This window comes from Canis lupus, chromosome 3, assembly GCF_011100685.1.
Source record: "Canis lupus familiaris isolate Mischka breed German Shepherd chromosome 3, alternate assembly UU_Cfam_GSD_1.0, whole genome shotgun sequence".
Lineage (NCBI taxonomy): Eukaryota > Metazoa > Chordata > Mammalia > Carnivora > Canidae > Canis > Canis lupus.
The window spans coordinates 4,539,781-4,560,487 of NC_049224.1; the positions used below are offsets into that span (position 1 = coordinate 4,539,781).

Genomic DNA, 20,707 nt, shown 5'->3' on the forward strand with positions numbered 1-20,707 from the left:
CGTATCATTCAGCTGGTGGATTACAAAGAACCCCTAAATTAGGGGCCAAGACAGCATCCACAGTGTCCGTGATCCGGTCAGGGACCTGGGGGTAACGTGGCTGGGTCCTCTGGGCCCCACAGGGTGACGGCCCTTTAAAGGCTGGGCTGAGGATCCACCTTCTAGCTCACTCACCGGATGGTTGGCCGGGTCAGCTCCTTGCATGCTCGGCTGCAAGCCTCCCCGGGCTCCTTGCCACTGGCCCCCACGGTGACGGTCTCGTGCCGTGGCACTTGCTCCCTGAGCAGGAGAAGGAGGCCGGCCTTTTGCAGCAGCAGCAGCAACACAAGTGACAGTCCTTTCACATTATCTGTATTCTGCTCATCAGAAGCAAAAAACCAGGTCCAGCCCCTCCCAGGTGAGCGAGGAGGGTCATGGGAGCCGGGCCAGAGGCCACCTGTCAAAAGCAGGATGCCATCATGCTCTCGCCACGCCAGCTGACAAGCCTGTAGCGAGTAGGGACACGGGGATGGCGTCTGTCTCCCACGCCCAGCACAGCTTGTGGAGGTGCTGACTTGGGGGGCCTGAATGTGCTCCCTCTGATGTAGCAGCAGACTGGCTGGTAAGTGCTGAGCTGAGCCTACCCAGTGCCCAGGGGACCGAGGAAACAGGTTCTCAGGAAAGGCTGCAGTCGGGGCGCCCGAGGTCATGGGGCGGAGTGAAGATGAGCAGCCCTCGGGGCCTTATTAGCTGAACACAGGGGACCAGGGGGCCCTCAGGTTGCGTTTCATTAAGTGTTGTGAGGTTCTCATTGGCACTTTGCACATCATTAGGGGGAGGGGACCCTGTGGTTTGATTTATCAAGTTGCTATTAAGGTCACGGAATGGGAGGTTGTCCTTGTGTTAATGGTCCCATACCCCTCCTCCCAGCTTCCGGACTCCAAATGTACATTTTTCAGCAGAAAAAAAAAATTACTAAGGGGCTGTGGATTTGGACTATGACACACAACGTTTGAGACAGGAGTTGCAATTCACCTGTTAACCTGGACAGATTCTGGTAGAAAATCCCCGCGTGCTTATGGGAAGAGTTCCGAGTCTAGGGTTTCTTCCCCTGTTGCGTGAATGCTGCTTCTTGGTTGTGCAAGCTCCAACGTGGGGACTTAGGGAGGAGATGTTCTCCTTCTGTTGTCCCAGTTGCTGTTGATTTGGCTTCTGCGGGCTCCGGAAAGCCTGGATAATACTCCCTCGGAGGCGCACGTCTGCACCAGCCCCCTTCCCTCCAAGCTAAGGCCATGCCCAGGGCCCTGCTGGCAATACCTGCAGACCTCGGTTCTCGCACCCACCCCCCTGCGGCTCACGGTCACGGCCCCAGCTGCACGGCACAGGACGGGAGCAGGGTGCCCGACACACCTTTCTACCTCGTACCCAACAGGGAAGCCAGCGCATAGGAGGAATTTTAAAGCATTTGAATGGGGGTGCGGGGCTCAGCGGTTGAGCCTCTGCCTTGGGCTCAGCTCATGACCCCGGGGTCCTGAGATCGAGTCCCGCGTCGGGCTCCCTACAGGGAGCCTGCTTCTCCCTCTGCCTGTGCCTCTGCCTCTCTCTCTCTCTCTCTGTCTCTCATGAATAAATAAAATATTTTAAAAATCAGAAAAAAAGCATTTGAATGGATGGATGAAGCGGTCGGTAATTATTGCCAGTTGTCAAATGTTGCCTATTGATTTTCTAAGGAAAGCAGCATAAGAAGTGGTAAGAGGGGCTTTAAGTAGTCGTGTTGGCCGCTGTGCCTCGGGTCCCCTCTGCCGTGCGGCTCTTTTTTGCTCAGAACCGCTCCCGGGAGGACTTTCTTTGCAACTTCCCTGGTGTGACCGTTTGGTCCTTCGATTCCTCTGCTCTTGCCGTTCGCAGCGCTCGGGCCAGTGCCGTTTGGGGTACTTGTGATGGGCAAAGCGCTTCTCGGGTGTCCTTCTGTCTCCCGGTCCTAAGAAGTGTCTCGGCCCACAGTAGAAGGGCGTCGGTCCCCGCCTGTGTCACCCGGCGGGCCTGGGGTTCAGGAACCAGGGACATGACACGGAATAAAGCCGGACTCTCTTAACCTTTTCAAACCTTACGTGAGAAGTTCTGATGCTTTCCGGTTTGTGTTGGTCAGTGTGAGAAACGGGGGGACGCGGTCGGCCGGGCCCGGCGCCCCTCGCGCAGGCTGCCGTCGGGTTGAGAGTGGCCCTGAGCGCAGCGCCTTTGCTGTCACCTGCGCGGGGCGCTCAGCACTACGTGTTGTTGTTCTTTGTTCCTCGGTTTTCCTAATGGTGAGGGGGGCTGACAGGCCGCAGGGTGACGGGGGGTCACCCTCAGGCTCCGGCTTTCCTGGTGGTAGGAGAGGGGAGTGATGAGGTTAGGGAAGGGCCTTTCACTTAAGGACACTGTATGTTCCTGTACGTTTCTGTCTTACGACCTGAGTTCACAGAGGACCGTGTGCAGGGCCGCCCCTCGGCCTGGGAGGGGAGCCGCTGCACGTGTCCCAGGGTCGCCGCTCCGTGGCCCCGCTGCACGAGCCGCAGGAGCAGTCCAGGCCCCCGCGACGCCCCCACTCACACACCTGAACACCTGCTGCCGCCCGAGCCTCTCGCGGCCCGGGCTCCGGGGGCTCGGCCGAGCACCCCAGCAGTGGTCGGCAGGGTGAGCGTGCACGGGGCGCCTTTGCACACCGCCGCCCATGAAGCCCGGCCCGGGGGCGAGCTTGGGGACCCTGGCTTTTCTGATGAACTGCAGTCACCTATGTGTCCCGTGTTTGTGATGTGCGCCAATTCTAACTTGGCCGTCAGCATCCAGGGGAGGACGCCACTTGCCAGGTCAAGCCACAGGGTGAGCACATTGTGCCCGAAGTCACACGCTGGTCACTGTAAGTGCCTGTGGATGGGGGTTCTCACAAGAGCCCCCAGCAGAGCCAGCTGTAGCCCACCCTGATGGCTCGGCAGCGGGGAGGGCGCCCGAATCCTCCCTCCCGCCACTTTGGTCTTGGACTCGAGGCCTCAGCAGGTGTCGGGGAGCCACACTAGGGTCCCCCGGGGGGGGTGACCCCATGTACCCTCCAGCACCGGCTCCCAGACTCCCCGGACTGGATTCCCCTAAAGCTAGGGGAACGTGCAGCTTGAGGCACAAGCATGTCCGTGTTCTGGGCCCCACGAGGCGTATGACAGGTAACCCTAAAGGACAGCGGTCCTGTGTCTGTCGCTGAGGACCTCCCGACGCCCTAGAAGCCACCTGAGTTCTCACTGCTGTCCGGCTGCACCTTCTGGAGCAGACGTCGGGGGCCCGAGGGTGCAGCCCCCCCTTGCCATCCTTCTCGTCATTTTTCCAAAATGCACCAGGAGACGGGTTGAGACCGTGGGGGTCTCACGGGCCTGGGGGAGACCGTCTTCCCAAATGCAGAGGGAAGGTTCACCGTCTTGCCCTCTGCAGGAGAAGAGTTTCTTCCTCAAATGAATTCTAACTTGAAGCACGTTGTGTTTTCGAAAGCCCTCCTTGTCACTTACATCCTCGGCTGTGGCACATTTTTTAAGAACAAATGGCCTGTTGCCCCGCGGTGCCTTCTCAATGGCATATTGTCCTCCAGCAGCCTGCTGGACGGCGCTGGGCTCGGTTTAGGCATCGAGGCTGCGGAGCCAAGCTCTGAGGAAAACCTCTAATTGAATTACCTGCAAAGCACTGACAGACGGGCTTTCAGGACGGACAAAGCTCTGCTTTCCCCCAGCAAAAATAGGTCATGTTTAAGTTGGCCTTGCAACTATTTGTTACTGGTTTTTGCCAGCACTTTCACCTTGGGCCCCTTTTCCTGCAGGAGACTGGGGGGGTGGGGGGGTGGCGGTGAGCAGCTCCAGGACGGCCGGAGGCCTCAAGCATTATCTTCTTATTTTTGAGAAAATTGATAACAGATCAAGTTAAATGGAAGAGCCTTTGAAATAAAAATCCCAAGTATTTGTCTGTAGATCAGCAGCATTCTTGCGTGCGTCTCTACTGTACTGAAAAGACAGGGCCCCGGGAGTAGCTCCTTCTAGCAGGCCCTTGGCCATCTGAAAAGTGGTTTTGTTTCGACTTCTGGGAGAAATTAGAGGGTGCCCCTGTTGTTGGGGGGGGGGCATGGCATGTAGACCATTTGCATTTGAAAATGAATAATCTGTTGTTGCTCTCTCCTCTCTTTCTCTCTTGTCTCCCCGCAGCCTCTGCAATCCCAGATAATGGCAGAAGGTCCTGTCTAAAGCTCAAAGTCTTTGTGAGACCGACAAGTAAGTTGACCAGAATGAGCTTCAGAGGGTGGCTTCACTGCGCATGCTTTCTTGTGTGGTCTGGTTTCACCGCGGTACGACTTTTTTTTTTTTCTTTTTTTTTTAACTGTTAAATCCTGTGTGTGGTATCCGTTTTGTATATCGGCATCCGTGGTTTAGTTTTTCACCATGTTTTTTTTTCCCCATCATCCTTCGTGATGCTTTTATTTTTGAAGTACACAGCAGTTGCTAACTTGTTGTTTCTTAGACTGTTGTACGTGCACAGCAAATGGGAACAATATTGGCATGTCGGATACATGCCATTGATTGTAAAAACAGTCTCTACATAAATTAAAGGAGAAAATAGAGAGAAAGAAAAAAAAAGAAATGGGAGTTTAAGGGCGTCTTCACTAACATATTTGGCTGTTATCTCTATTTTTGTTATAGATAGCTGTATGAAAACTATAGGTGTTCATGATCGTGTTTTCGATGTTAACGACAAAGTAGAAAATTCATTAGAACCAGCAGGTTAGTATGCTTAGAGACTCTCTTTTAACAAATGCATCTCTCTCTGGTGCTTCCGTACTTTTTTTCCTTTCTTCTTCTCCGCATGTTTGCATGGTATAGTTGCTCTGCTTTTGCTCATTGCTAGCAATGCTAATATTACTTATACTCTACCTCATTCCTCCAGTATCTTTGTCTAATGCATGTTAGATAAAATATGACCTTTCTTTTTTTGGACGTGGGTTTGATATAATACAGTATCCTAATATAGAAGCCCCAGCAGAATGCTAAAAATCTCACTGCTTTTTACCATACCCTCCGAGCATGCCGGTGCATCACCGTGAATAGTGATGGATCTGTTTTTCCTAGAAGACAGGAAAAAAAATTCTATCGTATGCGCTTAAAAAAAATTTTTTTTTAATGTTCCGTCCAAATTCTGTGGATAAAAAGAATTAGGACCATCGCCCCAGACAGCAGCTAGCTCCACATATGTGATTTTCCCCATTCTCATGCATCCTTGCACTGACCTAAAGACCTTTATTACATCCCAGATATTATGCGTGCTGCTGGTATCAGGAGTAGTGTGATCACGTTGCCCAACACCACCAATTCGCACACTTGTTACTCCCACGTGCGTAGGGCAGTCTGTCTGGCCAAGTGTGATCCTTGAGTGCTGAGGCAAAATAAGTATTGAGGATGAAGTGTTTGCTGCTGCTACCCTCCAGGCACCCCGAACCTTCCCGTCGCTGAACACACGTTACGACCCACACAAGCGCTCCTCATTTACACTCTAGGGACTGTGGATGAGGCGGCCCTGTGTACCACGCACTTGGGGCACAGACTCACCTCGACTGGTCCCGAGGGATGGGAGGTCCTCATCCCACGCCCTGAGCACTGTGCCGTGATGCCCCTTTCCCCCTCCTTCCTGAGCTTTCCTCTCTTGGCCCTACCTGCTTGAGATCTTGATCGGTTTCCTTCCCCAACTCCCGCTACCATCTCCAAACTTAAGGGAATTAAAATTATCTCTTCGTCACAGAAAGATGTGAGCCCTACCCCCCTCCCACCTATGTGAACAGAATCCTTTTTATTTTCCCCCGTGGATCTATAGTAGCACTTCTCTTTTTTTATGGTCCTAAAAATTAAAGGGTTGTGAAGTCCACTTTATCTTTTGGGTGTTGCTGCTAGGACACAGTCGGTGAGCCTTAGGGAAACTTACCCTGAGTAGGTGCGGAGCCCCAGGACGGATGTAAAGGAGCTTTCACATTGCAAGTGACAGGAAGGGTTAGGGTTCCCCCCGCCAAGCGTTCTGTTTTTTTCCTAAGGTCGGTGTCCTACAATAAAGCTCAGAGGGGATGCCTGGGTAGCCCAGCGGTTGAGCACCTGCCTTTGGCCCAGGGCCTGAGCCCAGGGTCTGGGATCGAGTCCCACATCGGGCTCCTTGTGGGTAGCCTGCTTCTCCCTCTGCCTGTGTCTCTGCCTCTCATGAAAAATAAATAAAATCTTTAAAAAAAAACAAAAAACAATAAAACTCTGAGAGGCCTTCTTGGCTCCCCAGGGGTCAGTTAGCTGCTTTGGAAAGTTGCAAGGAATAAGTGCTTGACGTGGAGATGTTTTCATTGTGTCCTGGAAATCGGGGAGCATTACTGTGGCTTTTCAAGGTCCCAGGCTCCTCCCAAGCTTGAGGATTTGGTCCATCCTAGGATCTGTGAGCCCCGGATGGGCTCTCTGCTGAGGACCACGGGGTCTACGCTCTCCCCCTTGGGAATGGAGGCTTGCCCGGGGCCACATCACTAGTTAGAGACTGATCCAGGTTTGACAGTCAAATGTCTCAACTGCCGTTCCAAAGTGAGTAGAAAAAGTAGGCTTCTCTTACCGTCAGTGGACACGTAGATCCTCATGAAGAGAACTTTACTTTATTGGATTTGTTAATAAGTCACATGTGGAATGACGGACAGAGTGAGGCATGTCGTAGACATAAGTCATCCCAAAATAGGATTTTTTGGTGCACATCGTGGTAGGAGGTAGGCATATCTTTCAAAAAAAAAATCTTTTTTCCAGGTAAATTCCGTTGCCTATCAAGAAAGCGAGAGGCTATTTAGAGACAACAGACTGCAGGTTTTTCTCTGGTCATCAAGGGAGAGACCCTGACGACTATTCTGGCCTTAGGAAAATTACCTTTGAATTCAACTCATGACAGAGTGCAAGCGATTAAGATGCATCCATACGTGAACATATTTCACTGTCCTGGGGAAATAGGCTCTTTTTCACTGAGCATTTAAAATCCGCCATGGTTCCCAAATCGACACACGTAGAACTGATGGAAGTTTGCAGGGACGTCTGATGGAACGTGGGGTGTGTGTGTGTGTGTGTGTGTGTGTGTGTGTTTGTGTCGGGGAGTGGAAATGGAGGTGCCCCTGCGTAGTCCAGTCAGGTCCAGACTGTATCTCTAAGGGCTTTTGTGGGAGCATCCGTACTAATAAAAGTAAGCCAGGCCTGAGCTAGCATCCCTGGCTGCAGGAATCCAAGAATAAATCCAAGTCCCTGGTCTTCGCGCGACAAACTTGAGGCCAACTTAGGGCTCTGCACCAGCACGGTGGGCGGCTGAGTGTGCACCAGACTTGACGAATCCGGGAGGCCCGAGAGGACCCCACTGCATGTTCTCGGCGATGTGTACTAACTCACCTGTCCTTGGAATGCGTCTGTTTCGTTTGCCTGCATACTCTGCCTGCCAGCTTCCTAGCATCAGGGCCACAGGATGACGTCAGGGCAGACATACGCCGCACAACATGCCCCCCCGCACATGGCTGGTGCTCTCCCTCTGAACCACTGAAAGCCTCGTACTGCGGGATCCTGGAGGCAGGCGGCAAGGCTCGATGTGGTCTCTGAGGAGGAGTGTTTCCTTCTCTCGAGCCACGCGTACCATCGTGAGTGTTAGAAATTGTCTGATGGTCAGAGGTCATTTCCACTGGGATAGGTTTTGCATATGAACTCTTCCCGGGGAATTCTGAAATTGCTCAGGTGTACCTTAAAAGGACACCAGCGGCTCATTTTTGCTTCTCAGGGGCCACGGAATCTTCCAGCACTCAGGCCCTGTTATAGTCAAAGGATGCTCTGTAGGATCCTGAGCCCGGCGCAGTACGGTTCGGAGAGCAGAGGAGAACTGTGTTGCCCCTAATGGGACAGATCTCCCCCCACCCCCCACTTTGAAGGCAAGACAGTACTTACTGGGTCGGGTGCTTAGGAGAGGGTTCCCCGTCCCTCGTCCATGAGCAGAACACTGAGAAGTACGTGGAACCTCCTGCTTTACTTGTATGAAAAACAAAAGCTGGGACGCTTGAGGGGGGCTCAGCAGTTGGGCAGCTGCCTTTGGCCCAGGGCGTGATCCTGGAGTCCTGGGATCGAGTCCTGCATCGGGCTCCTGCATGGAGCCTGCTTTTCCCTCTGCCTGTGTCTCTGCCTCTCTCTCTCTCTCTCTCTCTCTGTCTCTCATGAATAAATAAATCTATAAATCTTAAAAAAAAAAAAAAAAGCTTTCCTTCTCTCAGTGTCCCCCAAAGTCACTGCCCCCGCCTTGTGCCGCCTGGAATGATGGCTAGCCCTTTGCTGAGCACCCTGGAAGGACAAGGCGGGGGGCAGGGGGACAGATCTCCTTCCAGTTCACACTGGGTGTGTGGTTATTGGCGCCAGATCGCTCTCAGTACACATCCAAACTTTCCAAGGATGGGGAGTGGGTGATTTGGTAGTAAAATTAAGAGGGAGGAGAACCCAAGAGCCACTGGAAGTTCAGGTGTATAAATATAACGGTTTTTTCAGAATGAAATCTGGAAGCCTCGGGGTTCATGGTTTTTATGAATTAAACCTGAAGTCCTCTCCTACTCCGAGTGACACCATACTGATGCTCTCAAGGTGATTTGGATCTGAATTGCAGGGCTGTTCGGGGTATGATGTCTGAGTCCTGGTAGCTCCAGATTTGATATATTTGCGAGGCTGAAGATCAGAGAGGAGTCCACAAGTAGTGGGCACCATGTGGGGCTTTCTGCGTTGTCCTCTGCGTCCGTCTAACGTCACCTTGTCGCTTCCTGACCTCCCCTAGTCTTTTGAGCCGAGAGCCACTCCATCCAGGGTTGCTTCGGGGAGGGGAGCAGATGGGACGGGGACGCAGCGGCTTCCACACAAGGACAGGCTAAAGGGAAAAGGGCGACTTGGGGGCGGGAGCTCACCCTGGAGCAGACAGAGGGCCCCGCTCACGCTGCGGGTGGGTGCGGTGAGCAGAACCCGCCTGCCTGTGCCCACCTGAGGCAGGGGCCGGGCCGCGGCCCAGGGAGTGGTCACTTTGGGGCAGAGAATAGGGAGCGTGAGGACGTGCAGTGAGAAAGCAAGCATTCTCACTGCGACGTGTGGCGTGAAGCTAGCAATGAGCTTGGACTCGGGGGTCCAGGCCGGGGCTCCTCGTGGGCCTTGCAGGCCTCGTCGGGGTGCTCCGACTGTTGGGGTCCAGGAGATGGAGAAGCCTCCCTGGAGGCTCACTCGTGTCCACCCGACTGACCGCTGAGCGAATACAAGACGGGCTCTGAGCTTTGACGGGAAGGGCCACCCCAGTGCTGACATGACGCCGCCAGTGAACCCCCGCCCTTGGCCCCATGAGCGCGCGTGGTTGGAAAGCATTAAGCCGGAGGAAGGGAGCAGACGGGCGGCAGCCCCCGGTCCGTGTTGCCAAGGTCAGCCAGCCGGCCACGCGGACCCCGAAGGCCGGCAAAGTCAGGCAGCCCGTGGGACCCTCCGGAGTGTCCCAGAGACATAAAGGCAGTTTACGCCTCACTTAATCCCGTTGCGTGTAGAGGAGAATTTGCATCCACGCCGATAATTTATGTGCCAAGCTTCAACCCGATAAAAATAGAGATAGTCAAGTTCAAGGAACTGAGCCCTGGAGGTCCCAGGGCCCCTAACAGAAGTAGGGCCATCGCGGGTCCCCAGTCGTAGGCAAACTAGCAGACACCGCTTGGTGGGTTTGGTGGGCATTATGTACAGTTCCTCGAAAATGCAGTTTGGGCAAGAAAAATGTATCAGGTACATAAAATGTGGTCTCGGCATTTAATTTTTCTTATCTGGACATGCACGCAGGTAACCAGCCACCAGGCCTCCGACACTAACCCTAGGGAACGGCTAAGAGAGGGGGCCGGGCAGCCTGTCCTCCACTAACGTGCCATCTAACTACCCACCCTGCACCCCCAAATCCCACTTGCTTCTTGGGCAGAAGAGGAACGTTGGGCTCGCTCTCAGCTCTGGGCGAGCGTGTGCCCTGGCAAAGCCAAGCCAGCCGTGTACCCCAGGTGACAGGACGTGGACAGCCTCGTCCCCTCGGCCTCCTGGGGGACTGACCTCAGCAGCGCTGTACAGGCCCACTCTTCTCGCTCTTCCCTTGTCTGCTGCAAATTCCGAGCGACGGCGCGGACCCGAGGGCCACCGGTGGCCCGACCAGGCCCTGCCCGGCCGCAGAGGGCGGCTGCGGGAGGGCCCCCGGGCTGTGGGTCTCACCGGGCCCTGTGCTTTGTGCCCCACAGATGACACCGTGCACGAGTCCGCCGAGCCGTCCCGCGGGGAGAACGCGGCCCAGACGCCGAGGATCCCCAGCTGCCTCCTGGCCGTCCTCCTCTTCCTCCTGGCCGTGCTCTTGACCTTATAGCACCACCGCTGCCACCTGAGCAGCAGGGCCTTGGACACCGGAGACCCACCTGACTGCTCATCCTAAGAAGGGACTGGTTATTGGGTTTGGGGTTTTGGGTTTTGTTTTTTGGGTTTTTTTTTTTTTTTTTTTTTTTTTTTTTGGGCAGATGTCAGATTTTTGTTTTCTTTCTTTCGGCCTGAATTCTAAGCGACAACTGGGGGCCAGCAGGGGCTCAAGTGGTTGCTGCTTCCCCCGCCCCCCCCCCCGCCCCGCCCTCTCCCATCCCTTCCAAATTAAATGGACTCCAGATGAAAATGCCAAATTGTCATAGTGACAGCAGCGGTCGTCAGCTCGTGTGCACTCTCCCCTAAGAGCCCCGGCGACAGGCCCGTGGCGAGGAGCAGTGGTGGCAGGTGCGGCCAGCACGGGCCAGGCCCAGGGCTGCTCTCCCCGCGGTCCGCAGCCTTCTCCTCCAGGACCAGGGGATGGTCGTGCGGGGCTCGGGTCACCAGGTCGAGTCCGGGGGGTTCAGACGAGACCCGAGATCACACCCTTTCCTCTAGGAGTAGGACAACGAACAGGCTTCTCCGAGGTTGAGACACTGGGCTTCTTGTTTTTTGGGGTTTTTTTTGTTTTGTTGTTGTTGTTCTTGGGGGGGTTGTTTTGTTTTTTACATGACTGTCTTAAAGCATTCTTGACAGCAAAACTTGTGCTCCGTGAAAGAAGCCTTTTTTTTTTTTTTCCCTTTTTTAGAAAGCAGGTCGGGTGCGGGAATGCTAGCACAGAGCAAGGGTGAAAACAGAGACAACTAGGTTTGGTGGGGGTGTGTACGTGTGAGTGCCTCTGATTTTTTTTTTTTTTTTTTTTTTTTTGGTGACTGGGCAATGCACAGCAGATTTCTTTTTTATTTTTTCCTTTAAATACAGATCACCATGGTGCTACAATCTTTTTTTTTTTTTTAAGAAACTCAAAAGAGGCATTTTTATGAATAAAGTGACCTTCCCCAAGGCTGACAAGCCAGGGTTGATGAGTGTATAATGGAATAGCTTTGGATGCTCCTCTGGGGGACAATATGTACCGAGGAGAGGAGGTCAGCGGCCAGAGGAGATGTGATGTGGCTTTGCTGGAGCGCCAGTGTGCTGTGGCCTTTCCCCGACTCCCACCCTAGCACCCACGTTTTGCTCCACACTCCACAGCTACAGGGGCTCGCACACGCGCCCCTGCTACCAGGAGAGTCAGTCAGCACTACTTGGGAGGGCTAAAGGGAAATTTGGAATAAAAAATTCCAAAGTTTGGAATAAAAAAAAAAAGTTCAAGTGTTGATTTTATATTCTTTCCCTTCCTGACACAGCCTGAAGCGTAGGGGGAACATGTGTTTATCTGTGGGAGATAAACAAGATGGAGTCCCAAAGACTTTAACAAAATATTTTTTTAAAGATCCACTAGAATAGAAAATACATTATTTAGATATACTTTATGCTGAGAGTGAGTATATATGCTTGTCCTATTTAAACTTGTGAGAAAAAAAAAAGTGGTATCCCTTGATACATTTAGAGACTAGGGGGCTATCTTGTTTCGTTGTGGGGTGGGGCGGAAGGAGCGTAGACGCAGGGTGACCCTGGTTGAGGAGTCCTGGCCCGGCCGACGGGGGCCGTTTCCAGCGGCCGAGCGTGGGGGCTACTGCTGGTGAGGCTGCCACAAGCTCTGAACCCCAAGGCCTAGGCAGGAGAAGTGTCGGACCAACGGAAAAGCAGCCTAGCCTTTTTACTGTTGCACGACACGTCACTAGGAACCATGCCTTTCAAAACCGAACAAAAGAAACCAATAAATAAATGCAATGATGATGTAATATATGAGAAAATTGGAAGCATTCCAGCAAAATGAGGCTTTTTTAAAATATATATATGTGTGTGTGTGTGTGTGTTTCTTAAAATGTCTATATGAAAAAGGAGAGGGGTCAGATTGTGGATATACTTCATGAATGGGAATTTGCTACGAATTGTGAGTAGTTCTGAATTAGGGGAGAAAAAAAACAAAACAAACCTGTGTGAATGAAAGGCAGCTGTAAAGGTCCTTGCACCCTGGAGAGTTGTACACATGTTGAAATGTAATCTGGGCTTACCTGATTCCTTTGGAATGGATGTTACCGCTGGGTCTGTTCACACTTGGAACCGTGGGAGTGGGCTTGCCGGCCACTCGGCCGCCCCCGACACCGGGAACTTCTCTGGAGTGGCACAGTCTTGTCACAGAAGGCAGCCACCATTTCACGGGAACAAAAGTTCACAGCATTGGATTCTTTTTTTTTTTTTTCCTTTAACTCTGTGCTCAGTACTCTCAGTGATATCCAGTAATACTTTTTTTTTTTTTTTAATTACTAGTTACAGGCTTGTTGGTCCAGTGGGATTTGAGTGGGGGAAGGGGGGGAGGGTGCCTCCCTGAAATGGATCAATAGTCGGAACCAAAATAATACTGCATGTTCTAGAACCACAAGGAAATCAAACGATCCTATAAGGATTCCAGTTAGTCATAACTACATTAGCAGTGCTGGTTTCATTTATAGAAATGGTGACTTCTGTGGTTTGGTAGCATTTGTCTCTAACAAATGATAAAGTAATCACTCATGGCCCTCTCTGCCACTGTCTTTCATTTTTCACGGTGAAATTAGACGCCCCCCCCCCGCCCGCCTTTACTTCATTATGCCACTACAAATTAAGTTTAAAAAAAAAAAAAAAAAAAAGGCAAGACTATCCACCCCACTAGACAGTGTGCTTCTCTACCTTTAAGTGATAATAATCGTAGGTAACGCTTGCCACGGAGTTTCCAAGACCATGATCGGTATATCAGACAGTTTTCATCTTGTCCAGAAAGTGCTGGTGGCCTTTTATGGTGGTGTTACAACCCTCTGGGGGCTTAGGAGGATGTCGATGCAATTTTGTAGCAGCTTTTAATTTAAAAACACAACTCAAAAAAGTCAAGGGGCCGCCTTAGCTGCCTCTCAGCCCCAGTAAAGTCAAACCCCAGCGACCTTTGCCCCCGGTTGCCAAGGGCTTTGCAACATGAAGCAGGGAAATAAGGATCTGTCTGTTTAGTGGATACCGTGTATCCTTTAATAGACCAGGTAACAGTTCGTGTTAGTTTAGACTATTGTTTTTGTACTGTACTTTCTTGGGTGGCAGAGGAAAGAAAACATTAAAAAAAAACAAAAAAAAACAAAAAACAAAAAAAAAATGAACTAAAAAAAAACTGCGTTCCTTAAATTCTGTATTATTAGCGACCTCTGTTGTATATAGTGTTTGATAATAAAGTATTAATTTGATTCTTATGTCTTTTGTAAGTGAGAACAATAGTCTTTCAGGATCCAAAACATGCATCGAGGCTTTGAAACATCCGCTGTGTGGGTAGCTGAGAAGAGTCACAGGTGGCTGAGACGCTCCATCCAGGACTCACGTGCGGTCACCGCCCTCCCGGCCCTAAGACTCCACCATCTTGGGAGCTGGAACAACATGACTTTTTTGATCCATATTTTATCCTCAGTGTTTTCCAAAGTCCCATATGTTGGAGCCCTGTGGTGGTTTTCCTCCCCCCGCGTGTTGGTTTCAAAAGGCCTAGGGAACTCCCCACCAGTCCTGTACTTTGGTTTTCTGTTTGTGGTGGTTTCCATAGACTGGCTCATTTGTCCTCAGGAGGAGTGGCCCAAGCACGGGAAGGGTTTCAAGCCCCCCCCCCCCAGGGCAGGTTACGTGGGGGCTGCTTCCCTCTGCCATTGTGAAAGGAAGAGGCGCATGGTACCTGGGGATTTTCAGGGACTTTGTTTTTCTCTGGTGCCTTAGCAACGGCAGCAGCCATTCTTAGCAGTTTACCCCAAAATTAATGAAACCGTTTAAACCCCCCTCCATTCATTGCTCTCAGAGCTGTGGCCAGTTGTTTTTCTTTTGAAAACCACCTTCACCGGCACCCTCCGTTTGCCTACCACCAACCCCCTTTTTATTTCTTATGTTTATATTTTTGTCTCTTGCCTTCCTCCCACGTTTTATTTTTTTCATCAGAACCGTGAATGGGCAGGTCTGTCTCTGGTTTGGCATCACTGAGTTTTTTCCATGCATTTGCCCAAGAGCCGCTCGGACGTGAGACAAATCTCCCTGCAATGGGCTTGCTCCCATTGTCTGTACAGTTTAATAGATGCTGGCATGTTGGAGGTTACCCATGAGTCAAAAATCCACTTTCCATGCTTACTCTTGACACCCCATTGAAGCCACTCATTGTGTGTGCGTCTGGGTGTGAAGTCCAGCTCCGTGTGGTCCTGTGCTTGTACTGCCCTGCTTTACAGTTCCTTTGCACTTACTCATCGAGTGCTGTTTTGAAATGCTGACATTATATAAACGTTAAAAAAAATGTAAGAAAAAAAAACACACACACAAACCAACCCATACAATCTGTATTTGTATATACACGTGTCCGTACAAGTATACCTAAATAAAAATTAAAGATTTTCATCATTTTAATTGGAGCCCTCCTTCTACTTCTTTGTTCCTTGCATGACGCCTTTATTTCAGGGGCTACTTAACATTCTGCTGATTTTTCAAAAACTTTGTGGATTAAAATAAACAAACAAAAAAAACCTTTGTGGATAGAAAAAATATACGTACGAGAGAAGGCCTGAGAAGCTCAAAGAACACAGGGTTAGCAAATGGCCCAGTTGTCTAGGCACCTTCCAGTTATTCTGATGAGGAAATCTTGAGTTTCAAGCCTCATCTCTGTATTTGGGCCTTAAAGCAGGCCCTGCCTCCTAAAACTGCTGAAATACGAGAGCTAAGTGCAAAATTATGTTCTTTCACTTTGTGTAGCTTTCCACCCTATCAAGATAAAGACAAAATAAGCATTTTCCCCACAAATACCCCATACCTCAGAGAGAAATAATGACAGTAATAACCACCGCTTCAGTACAGCACTGAAGCGCAGTTCTCACTATCAGGGAAGACTTACACTTACCAGTGTGTAACCTTGGGCAAGTCATACAGTATCTTTGGGACTCCGTTTCCTTACCACTAAGTAGTAGAGTCAGAGAAATGATTTGGTTTTCTTAAGTATTGCCCTTGCTGGGCACCGCAAAGCCCATTTGGCATCTGAGTCATGCGAGAGTCTGTCTCTGATGATGACATTACTATAAGCACAATCTGAAAATCTCATCTATGGAGGGGGGTAGCATCAAATATCTGACATAATAGACACCTAATGCATTTCAAGACGTGGCTTTAATTATACCATGTTAACATTAAACTCATTGAAAGCTTTTTATTATACTTAATTATTTGACAGGGCACTAAACACTAATTATAACTTACCGTAACCTTTCTTTGCTAATGAAGAATGACAGCTTTACAGAATGAGGAACGACTTACATTAAAAAAAGAAAAACAAAAACAACAACAACAAAAACCGGTGTACCGGACTGCCTATGTGATATTTTCAAACCAGAACAGCATTACGTGGTCATTATCATCTTCACCTTCATCATCAAAAGCATTTAAGTGCTCATGATATTGTGTTCAGTGCTGTGCAGAATGAAGCTGATGTTTACAATGTGTACTTGCAAAGCTCACCAAAGGCGGACGTTGTGTGTAAGCCTAGCGTAGGAACTATTTACAGAGGAAATCTAAAATTCAAACGTTTATATCGTGCATAAGTAAGAGGGATTGGGATTTTGAGATTAAGAAACTTAGAGCGAAAGTAAATCATCTTCACAAATAGTCAAAATGGGGTTAGGAGCTTCTTACAAAACCAAGAGCACTTGGTAAGTTAGGGGCTCCTGGGGCCCTTCGGAGGATGGCAAGTGCACAGAGTTGAGTCGTCACTGTAGCCAAAAGGGTGACCGTGGGCCTGAGGAAACGGGCCAGCTGGGGCGCATCCCCCCAGCAGATCCTGACGGGGAGGGACCAGGGCCATCACCACAGTGCCTCCGAAAGGAGGGGATGAGGGACAGAAGCCAATTTCAGCTGCTGCCTTGGGCAGGTGCACGCTGCCCAGACCTGAGACCGGCTCTACACCAAACCATGAGGCATCTCAGAGCTCAGCCAAAGGGAAGGGTGCGGCCATCACCCCCAAGGCAAAGGATAAAGTGCAGAACGTGCAACCTTGGGGACTAGTATCATTCCATGGTGCCTGTGAATCCCCGAAGAGGCCACATCCCAAGACAGCACCACACACTCTACTGGGAAGGCAGCCTGGGCCAGAGGGGAGATGGTGGCCCGTGTTGCCCGAGTGGCACTTTGGCCACCAACTGTTTAGAATCCTTGAGTCCCCGAAGGTGCTATGACCTCATAGGGTGGGTTTCAGTGAATAAAACGCATCTGTGTTTGAATCTCTTATTTCAGTGACCATGATGAGAATCACCTCTCTTACGGTGGGAAATGTATAAAACTGAGGTGTCAAAACTTCGCAAGATGATTCTGATGCACCGTTCACTGGTTGCCCTAATAGTTTCTTAGGACTCGTTTGCAAAACATCTTCTGAGAGATGGTTTGCAAAGCTTCCTGTCGTGTTCTGCTAATAACATAAGCATTCTTCAGGAAGGCACCGGCAAAAATGCTGTGAAAAGCGTTAAGATTTTTGCACAGTCCCTCTGGGAGACAAGTGCTTTAGAAAATGATTATAAATAACTAATCAAGCCAATACCCTCCATCAGTTTTTAGTTTGACACATTCTGCTATATTAAGACCAATCATTCACTGGCTACATATATACATATGCCTATTTTTAAAAATTCTTTTAATTTTTTAAGCAAGCTCTATGCCCAGTACAGGTCTTGAACTCACAACCCTACGATCAAGAGTCACGTGTGCTACTGACTGAGCCAGCAGGACCCTCTGTGTGCCTATTAAAATGGAGTTGTGACTGCAGACGGACCCTGAAAGCAGGAAGTTTGCAATAATTGTGTTTCTTTTTTTATACAGATGATAAATGAATGCAGAAGCTTTAAAAAAAAAAAAAAAGGAAAGAAAAAGAAAAAGGCAGGGAATCACGCTGCCCAAGGAATTGGTGAAGGGCATCACCAAGGGTTCCTCTGCTTGGAAGGAAGTAGTTTGGTTAACCAAACTACTCTTTTAAAGAAGGAAAAAAAAAATACATAGCATCTGAATAAACAAGGGGGGCTTGCAAATTCTTCTGGGCAAGTCCCCTCCCCTCCTCTCCTTTCCAGAAGGAACCCAGCTTCTAAGCCCTTCCCCATGTAGAATTACAGGAACCACCCCTTAGAAGGAGGTAGAAGAGAAGCGTTTGAAGGCCTCATGTTCAGCATGTCCCAACGCAACGACCCTTTTGACAATTTCCATCAAAGACTGTCACGCTCTCTGCCCCAGAACCTCCATACATGCTGAGCATAAAACGCAATTTCATTACTTTTTATTAAGAACCATCCCAAGTATCCCATGAGCTTTGCCACCTTCCTCCCCGCAACAGCATTAGTTAGAGGCAAAGTCACCAGGATAGTCCACCCACCTCCAATAAGAAGAACGTTCAGTTCCCCTGCTTGTGGTTTACTTTTTGGCTCGGTTTAATCCCTAAATGTGGGGTTTTCTGCAACACGAATCAAAGAAACCTGCTAAGCAACACAACCCTTATCATAACATCCTGGGACGAGGATGCCAACATCGGAGCTATAGTAGGGACGGGGGATGACTTGCGAGTTTGGGGTCCAAGTATGACCTCACTGATGCCACCAGTCAGAGGTAATTCGTAAGAATCCGATCTCGTGGGCGTCTCTCTTGAGTCAAGAATGTGTTTTGAAATATCCTGGATCTTAGTCATGATTATTTAAGCAAGAACTTCATGTCACTGGGTAACAAACGGATGCTTGTCAATCTTGACAAGAACACAAAGAGAGGGACAAAAAAAATAATAATAAAAACCACCTCAGCGTGATTACAATGAGAAAATAGAACAAAATATTTCTGCATGCTGTTTTGTTCAGAAGTACCAGGTGTTCCCACAAACTGCACACAACACTTAAGATGTAGACGGCCAACACCACTTCCTTTCCTCCCCAGCCGTGAAACCAGACACTAAAATGAGAAAGAACATGTCTCTTCCTATGCTCATCTTAGAAAATGCATTCCATCGACACTCTAGTAGCCTCTCCTTCTTGTGATCAAAGCTTGTTCTTTTGGACCAAAAAACAAACAAACAAACAAACAAACAAAACCCAATCTGTGTAGCATAGACTGTGGAACATGCAACTCCTCTGAAATTTGTGCTTTGCTTTACTAGATCTGGACACATTTTCTGCAGCACACAGAACAAGAAGATCGGTGTCTTTTTTTATTTTTTCCTAAAGACAGTGTGCCCGCCAGAAAGCTGACTCCATTTATTTCTCCTGCAGGGAGCCAGCGTGTTCCTTCTCCTGGAAGATGCAGGTACTTAAAATAGTAATAGGCTTTGTGGTTTATCGAGAGTATTTCATCCCGAGATCTCACAGGCATAAAGAATAAAACATAAACTAATGGCTCTTTCCAACAAGCTTGGGAAGAATTAAATGGAAAGGAGGATTGTCATCATTCTTCCCTGGAGAAACAGAGAAGAAAGCCACTTAACTCAGGTAGCCCCGGCAAAGAACCCAAGGCCAGCTGATCCGAGATTTGGATGGAGGCCTCCGGTCTGCTCCTCTTCATTCCTAGGAACTTGATTAAGAGCTTCAGCGGAAGGAACACAAGTGACTCATTTATCCCCTTTCTAAGTTCCGAATGCAGCGGAGCTGGGAGAGGGGCACTGGGCAACTTCCCAAATTGGCGTCAGTGCGTCAATGGTTTTATTACAGAAAGTAACTTCGATTCTGTAATTTCTCAGGATGCCCCAGTTTCTGTGCTTTCATAAACATCCACAACTTCGGTAGAAGTTAGAAGAGTAATTTGTAGGGTCAGCTCTCTCCGCTCTCCTTTGCCCCACAAACACACATTCACACCCTTACGTGTGGCCTAAATTGATGTGTTCACGGCACGTTCCGCACCTCCCCCCCCCCCCCCCGGCATTGCCTATGCCCAGCAGTGTGACACCTGAAAGGACACCGAGGGTCACTCCAGACACATTTAAACATCAGTCTGTTGAACATCTAAAGCCACAGGGCAAAACTGTGGCGGTTAAAGGAAATCCCGCTAAGGGATGGCCAGCTGCTGGAGAATTGCCAAGACCCCCCCATTTGTAAACAGAAACCTGTCTACGCAGGCGGGGAGCCACACGTGGCATTCCGAATCCTTGGTGTATTTTCCTCAACTCGGTTCACTTCCCCACCCGCAGAGTTCCCCAAAGTCCCAGAACCGGGCAGAGCCACCAATACGCCCGTGTTTGGGCCCCAACCTCTCCTGATCAGTGTAGACGGCTGAGTATGAGAGCGCAGGCTCTGAGCCCCGGAGACAAAGGATCCACACCTTCAAGGGGCCGGCCAGTCTGGGCAAAGGGGTCCATGGAGACGACAACCACCCGTGTTGGTTTGGGACCTCCTTAAAGTCCCTCTGTGGGTTTACCTTAGGGAGACGCTGGCACAGATCAGAGACCTCAATTTACCTCCAGTTCAGACTGTGAGGTTGCCACCAATTAGGGAGCCCTGCGCTGCGCGTGGCCCTGCCCTCCTCTAGTCCCTGTCAGTATTCAACAAAGCAAGTTAATCTCCCTGGTAAGTGACAGCTCTGCCCCTTGTAACTGGCATGGAATCAATTTTTTAACTTGATTTGAGAAATGAGGAGAGTACCAAGAATTCGGTCCTGGCGAGTGGATTCATTAGCAAGCTGGATCAGTTTTAGCTAGAATCTGTGCGGCTGTCCTCATCCCTTAGTTCTGCTTTTTTCTCCCCCACCTCTTATCATCGATCCTGCCCACAAGACTTATTAGCTACTCTGTCTGGTGAGGACACCGGCCTCCTTTGCTGGGTTGTTCGCAGCAGGGCTCACAGAGCGCATTGCTCCAGCCCAAGAGAGGAAGAAGAGAGTGTGGGGGAGCCCTACAGCCTCAAGGGCTGCAGCGGGGCCAACGGATAAAGCAGGTAAGTGTTACCAGGAGACCCAGTTACTACATGCAATAGGTATATATGGTCTTTCAGAAGCACCTCCAAGTACTAGAACATTCTCCTTTCAAGCAAGGTGGAAAGAACCATGAATTGACCTCAAAGGAACAGACGTTCAGTTTTTTGGTGGGAGGTTTATAAAAGGGATGATTGATTTTTTTCCCTAATATATATTGTACTATTTCTCCCGCTTCCAAGCACGTTCTCTGCCCCGATGAGGTCTATGGATCCCCAGACAGGAACAAGTAA

General features: G+C 49.9%; 1 protein-coding gene across 5 annotated transcripts in view; it reads left to right on the forward strand.

The window, feature by feature from the left end:
• The window catches only part of EFNA5 (ephrin A5), a 280,106-nt gene extending 265,194 nt beyond the window's left edge, over nucleotides 1-14,912 (forward strand). For 4 of the 5 annotated variants that reach the window (XM_038532172.1, XM_038532174.1, XM_038532173.1 and 1 more), the window contains 3 exons: nucleotides 4,197-4,262; nucleotides 4,689-4,769; nucleotides 10,307-14,912. In XM_038532172.1, the coding sequence (XP_038388100.1) occupies nucleotides 4,197-4,262; nucleotides 4,689-4,769; nucleotides 10,307-10,428 (269 nt within the window). In that variant the 3' untranslated portion in view covers nucleotides 10,429-14,912. The remainder of the gene's footprint in view (nucleotides 1-4,196; nucleotides 4,263-4,688; nucleotides 4,770-10,306) is intronic. The other variant, XM_038532176.1, reaches the window with a different exon arrangement.
• The last annotated feature ends 5,795 nt before the right edge of the window (nucleotides 14,913-20,707 follow it).